Source organism: Castanea sativa, chromosome 5, assembly GCF_040712315.1.
Source record: "Castanea sativa cultivar Marrone di Chiusa Pesio chromosome 5, ASM4071231v1".
NCBI lineage: Eukaryota > Viridiplantae > Streptophyta > Magnoliopsida > Fagales > Fagaceae > Castanea > Castanea sativa.
The window spans coordinates 12,072,967-12,079,592 of NC_134017.1; the positions used below are offsets into that span (position 1 = coordinate 12,072,967).

The following is a 6,626-nucleotide window of genomic DNA, read 5'->3' on the forward strand; positions in this document are numbered from 1 at the left end:
AATATAAACCAGCCTATAAATGAATTATATCTGTCAAACACTACATTAAAAATAATAGAATGATATATTGGTAGAGACTGAAAGATGCAAATTAAAATTAGAAATTGTTTAATTTTTGGAGAAAACAAATTATCTACAACAAATTAGAGAACAAATTGTATATTGTACCACAATTATAAATTAATTATGTATTCCCATGCGATGTGTGAATCTGCGACTAGTTTGATATAATAAAAAATTAAATTAAAATACAAAAACGCATGGCGATTGTATAATTCTTTTCAAGTTTCTTTCTTTAATAAAGAAGGTTATGATTACAAAATTTTCATTCTCTCATACTTGTAGACTATAAAAATAATCCACATCTTTTTTTTTCCTTTGATAATTGTTGGTATAAGAGGCTACAAGGGAACTGAGGTGCCACTTGCCAATTGGCAAACCAACCAAATCATTTATTGGTGTTTATTATTTCATAAGATGCTACAAAGAAAAAACTCGATGAGAAACACAACTTCCAAAGTTCCAGTAAGATTTATTATTCTTATAATATGTTGTATATAACATCCTCCCACATGTCTATACCCCACAAGTGTGAGATCTACTCCAATGTGAGAGAATGTTATATGCAACACGTCACACATAATACCACATTTACATCTAATTAAAAGAGGCCATCAAGGGACAAGTTCATATGCTACATATATGGATCATGGAAGGGCTAAGCTTTAGTCCAAGTAATGTTTGATTAATCACTTAGTCCACCAGTAAAAAAAATCCCTCCTCCTCTTTATCTTCTTCTTCAACTGGAGTATTGTATAGATTAGGGCCTCAGCTATTGGAGGACACCCAGGAACATAAAAGTCAACCGGGACAATCCTGTCACAACCTCGAACAACAGCGTATGAGTAGTGGTAATAGCCACCTCCATTTGCACAGCTTCCCATAGAGATGACATACCGTGGATCTGGCATTTGATCATAGACCCTACAAAAAAATACCTTAAAAACTAATGAAATATAAAGTTTCGAATCCAATCGAATTATATTAATACCAGATGGCAAAGTGTGTAGTTTTCATCGTATAGAAATCAATGATTGATATTATGGTGGAGACATCAGAACTAGACTAAAAAACACCATTTTTTGGGGTTGGAGCTTGGGGTTCAGTGCAGTTTGAAATGAAGAAGTATTGGGTTGGTCAGTGAGTTTTGGTTCAAATATGTGGTTCCTTGTAACAAAATTCAAAGATTTCGATATTGTACTGTAATGGTTGGTATGGTCAATATTTGTTGTGCCTATAGATGAATCAATAACCTCTCCCTCAATCAAAACAAATCATAAAGCATACTACATAAAATACCACCCGGCATACTGGTGGATATCAATTATTTTGGCTTGAAAATGGAAATTGGTTGACTAAAAAATACAAAAAAAAAAAAAAAAAAATCCTGAAGTCAACAATAGTAGCAGACACGCTTAAATGGAAGGTGAGTTCAAAGAATCAAAAGTATTGGGTGCATGTATAATCTCGACACACAAAAAAAAAAAGGTAACATTTTGGGCAATTAAGCACAAATTTTTGATTTCGAGTCTTGCGAAGGTCTAAGATTAGACAAAAATATCAGAGGATAGAATCATAATTGATTCATCATTCTCATTCTCATTCTCCTAATTTGTTTCTCAAAAGAAAAAAAATTCTCAATCTCCCATTTATGAGACTCGGGCGACACTACAGTTTATTCGGGGTTCAAATGAACCCCCTGATTTCAAAAAATAAATAATATGATATGCATAAAATATTTTTTTTAGTTTAATACTTTAATTTATTCTTAAAAATATTTTTTTTTTCACACCTTGACCTAAATCTTGTACACCCTTATTACAAGTATTTCAAACTCTAAGAGTAAAGAGTAAGTCTTTGTAAATTGTAAGTGTCACTCTTTATTATAAATTTATATTATATGTGTGTGAGTATGTCTAACATTGATTGTGTACATTACTTTTCATTATAATGTTATTTGTGTGAATTATGATGTGTGTGGATGTTTGTGTGTACAGTATATATATGATATAACTTTATATAACTTAATAATTAGGAAATAGAGAGGGTCTTTTTTTTACACGTTTGTGTATTGTTATCATATTTTAATAAATTTTTTTATAAAGCTAGTAAAATTCAAGAATAAAAATTGTAAAGTTAGTGATTGTTTAAGTATTTGATTAGTTAAGTAGATACGTAATGCATAATTTTATATAATATGAATATATGTGGTTGTCTGTGTCAATAATTAATACAAAACCAATGAGTTGAGATTAGTCATTTAGTTTAAAATATTTTAATAGAAATAAAGACAAATAGATAATAACAACTGCATAAAGATAAAAATGTTTGGCAAACTTAACAAAATAAAATGGTACTAGGCTTATAGCTACCACATTGGCAATAGATGCCTATAATGAACTATTATGTAACAATTAAAAATTTAAAAACTTGTAAAAAGAAATTGTAAAACTTCATGTTTTATTATTATTATTATTATTTTGTTGATAACTCGATATATTCAAATTCTCTTTTATTATTATTTTTTTAATTTAACTTTCTTAATAACCCCCTAAACAAAATTCTTAGAGCTGCCACTAAATGAGACTACATTTGGTAATGACCTTTAGACAAAAGACCAATACAATCCCTCAAACAAAATGAAACACAATTTACATCTATCATTTAGAGTCATGCCTTAGTGGTGGTTTTTGAATTTACATTTGGTGGGACTGATACTATGTTTTTCAGTTTGTAAAGAAAGGGAAAGGAATGAAATGGATAGAATAGAAAGGAAAGGAAATGAATTAAATGTTGATCACTCTCTTATTTGGATGTTTAAAAGAGAATTAGTGGAATAACAAGTAAATTTGGGAATTTTTTTTTTTTAGAAAGAATGCAAAGAAATCCTTATATAACATTTCAGCTCTTTAATTAAAGTGGGGGTGTAGACATTTAAGAAAAGAAAATTAGAATCACGGGGATGTAAGTAAAATTAATTTAAAACATACTCTATCCCTTCCAATTTCTCCCATTTTTCGAGGGAGTTAAAAATTGACCTAAACACTTTGGAATTCTTTGAGCCGGATATTCTAGATTAGGTTAAGTTTTGGATTAAGGCTCAACTTGCTTGACCATTCAGTCATTAATTTCTCAATGGGCAGTAATATTATTATGACCATAATTGGATGGGGTAGTCACGGCTAGCCCTCTTTCACCTTTTGTTCATAAAATAAAAAAAGTCTTATATATTCTTCACTTAGATAATTCGAGTTCATAAGGAAATAAAGAAATCAAAGGGCTTTCAACAAATTTGTCATTGAACTCATATAAATCACCCATTACATGATGCCAACCACAATTGATTACAAAAGATTCACAGGGTTATTTCTGCTAAGATATTTCTTCCAAAATATTGATGAATATTTAACAATTAGTCAAGAACTCATGCAACATATGAAAAATTTGAACTCTCTCTCTCTTTTATTTTATTTTTTCTAGGAAATTTAATAATTATTGATTGATATTTACAACTATTATGTTTGTCAATGTAACTATCCATTCTATCATTTAAAGAAAAATTAAGAAAATTTTATATGAAAAGATTTTAATGAAGAGTTAAAATATAATAATAATAATAATAATAATAATAATAATAATAATAATAATAATAATAATAATGTGTAAAATTGTGTGGCCTTCAAAGTTTATGTGACCTAATATTAAGAGAATGATCAGAAGTTAAATTGTTTTGATTGTGACTCCTTCGTACGATTTAGATCTAGTACAATAACTAGGACTATTACAGTATGCAACTACCACTTCTTGTAAGATTTAAAAGCTAAGATGTTAAAAAGGTAATGAAAAGGTTTTACAAAAAAAAAAAAGATTAAAAAAAACCATTTTAACTAGTGGTAATTTCTAGGTAGCATCATATCCAAATCCCCTTAGCAGTAGGAGTGGCAATTTGTGTTCGCATATCGAATTCGTGTCATATCAACTTATGAGTATTCGACTTTATGGATTGACAATAGCCCGACATATTTATTAAATAGATTAAGATTCATCAACCTTAACACGTTATTAAACGAGTTAGTTGTGCTGATCAGTTTATTAGTTCTTTTTTAAAAAGCAAAAAATACAAATTTTAGTACAAATAAAGGACGACGATGACCTGAATTCAAGTGATAAAGAGAAATGAAGGACGGGGGCAATGGCAGATTGGCACTGCAATGACAGATGTGTGATAGTGACTAAAATAATAAGGTGAGATTGAGGTTTGAGAGTAATAGGTGGTCATGTGGCTTGGAGAAATGCAACGAAGAAAGAAAATAATTTTATACACCCAGGGTTTTGAATGCTATATTGGTTAAATGATCTTTAGTTAAACGAGTCAAACAGATTCCATAAGTTGGACACAAACCCTACATGTTGCTTAAATGCGTCAGTCATGACAGCATAAATATGACACAAACCCATTAATCCTCAAAACATAACTTGTTAACTTTGTGTCATGCTCACAGATTGTATTGAATTTTGTCACCCTTACTTGGCAATAGTGTTTGGCAACTAAGAGCATTTGCATTAACTCGTATGAAAATCGTTGTCTATTTTAGCATAGGAATTTTTTTTTTTTGAAATAATTACAACATGCTGTTAACTCCGCAGCTTGAACCCTTTACCTCCTAGAACCCCCAAGCACTTAATTTTTCTATTATACTTAATTTTCAAAACACATCACGTCATATTTTATATTTTACACTACAATTTATTAAAATATTATTACCTCAACATTGCACAATCATATTTAAAAAATTTTAAATTCTTCTAAAATATTTAAAATTTAAAAAACCAAAAAAGAGTTCAAATTTTAAAATTGAAGGATAAAACATATACAATTAAAAAAAAAAAAAAAAAAGCTGATAACAAAATAATCAATATCATCAAAACTTACTTCCGAAGTACAGGAGCCATCTTATTGGTAAGAGTGCCAGCCACAATCATCAAATCGGACTGTCGTGGGGAGGGCCTGAAAAAGGTGCCCATGCGGTCCAGATCATACCTGGGGGCGCTGGCGTGCATCATCTCAACAGCGCAGCAGGCCAGCCCTAAAGTCACGGGCCATATGGACGATGATATGGCCCAGTTCGCGAGAGCATCCACCTTTAACACTAAGTACTCTCCCGTCTTGCTCAAGCCTGAAGTAGGGGATCTGGATGGAAGGGTAGTTCGTGGGCCATTTTGAGTAGCATGCAAGTGAGAGGAGGACATGAGTGATGAAGGGGTTGTGTGGAGCAAGGTGGACCTTTGGGATGAGAGCAAGGCTAGCTTTGTAGCTGTATGTCTTGGTATAAGAGCAGCCATTTGATCACACCAACAAAGAGAGAGAGAGAGTATATAGTTTTTTTATCAGAGAAAGAGCTTGATGCTTTGAGAAAGATAGAGAACCCAAAAGAGTCAAAGTTTTATATTTGAGACGAAGATTAAATTAAGAAAGCTTCTTTTAGAGAGAAAAAGAGTCAAAAGAAGAAAGAAAATGTCTATAAAATAGGAGCAAAACGCTCGTTACGCTACAAATGAGATTCATCCAACCAAAACGGCAAAACCAACCGAAGTAGCATTTGATACCAACAAGGCTAGTGCTAGATTAGCCATATAACTTTCTCTTCCCCTAACTAACAAGATTTTCTCTTAGAGATAGATAGAAGAAGAGGTTGACAACTCATTATTAAACTTGGAAATAATGTCCAAATGCATCTAATCAACCTCCTACGTGTAAGGAGTTTCTTCGCCGTGACGTGTGATCCAAGTGTGTGATTTATTTCCTACACTAGAGTGATGTGGGTGCAAGTGAACATATTCATTATCTTTGCATTTTTGTAAAATTGCCACTAGCTATTGGGTTTTCTAGGTGTAATTGGTCACTTATTTCTAATCTATTTTATACATATTTAACTAAGATTTGACCAAAGAATCGAAAGTTCTATTACATTTTGGGAGGTTGTTAGTTACCTTATAATGCCTATCCTAAAATAGTACATTGTTTTGGATTAATCTTGATTTCTATCCTTTGAAATGTGACTCTACTGACTCATTCATTTGGCATTTGGCTTTCAAAGAAACATGTGGGGATGCATTTATATGTGAGTATTCATGAGCATGTCAGCATGTGAAGATGTGTGTGCATGTGAGAATGCATGGCATGTTAGCGTTAGATAATATGTACTAGCATGTAAGGAATACTATGTACTAGTATACGAGGAAATGCAATTAGGCATGCATAGAGAAATTATTCTTAGTGCAAGAAATTTACCCCACTTCATTAGCAATTTATCACTTAGCTCTTCTTGTGATTATTCCATTCAAAATAAACAAATGTAAAGAAAATTTTAGTGCAAAATACCCTCCAAGGGTATTTGAAAATGGTGCAAACATCAACCTATTTATTGTGGTATGGAGAACCTTCAATACCAGTATGGAGGAGGCATGAAGATTGACACAAACCTGACCCAAGCTTCATATATCTTCAACCGGGTTCCCTACCTCTCTCTCTCTCTCTCTCTCTCTCTCATGGCCTCCATGGCAAA

At 31.8% G+C, this 6,626-nt stretch overlaps 1 protein-coding gene across 1 annotated transcript; it reads right to left on the reverse strand.

Moving 5' to 3' along the window:
• Positions 1–749: 749 nt before the first annotated feature.
• LOC142633435 (uncharacterized) lies at positions 750–5,403 on the reverse strand. Its single transcript, XM_075807678.1, has 2 exons — positions 4,994–5,403; positions 750–984 (listed from the first exon to the last, which is right to left on the reverse strand). Exons 1-2 carry the CDS (start codon positions 5,401–5,403, stop codon positions 750–752), a joined length of 645 nt encoding a protein of 214 aa, XP_075663793.1.
• Between the last annotated feature and the right edge of the window lie 1,223 nt (positions 5,404–6,626).

What these genes read in the sequence shown, in the direction of transcription:
- LOC142633435 (XM_075807678.1), bottom strand. Translation starts at nt 5,403, where the DNA reads ATGGCTGCTCTTATACCAAGACATACAGCTACAAAGCTAGCCTTGCTC. An exon ending in ATGGCTCCTGTACTTCGGAA is followed by an intron (nt 985 to 4,993) that starts GTAAGTTTTGAT and finishes ATTTTTTTGTAG; the next exon opens with GGTCTATGATCAAATGCCAG.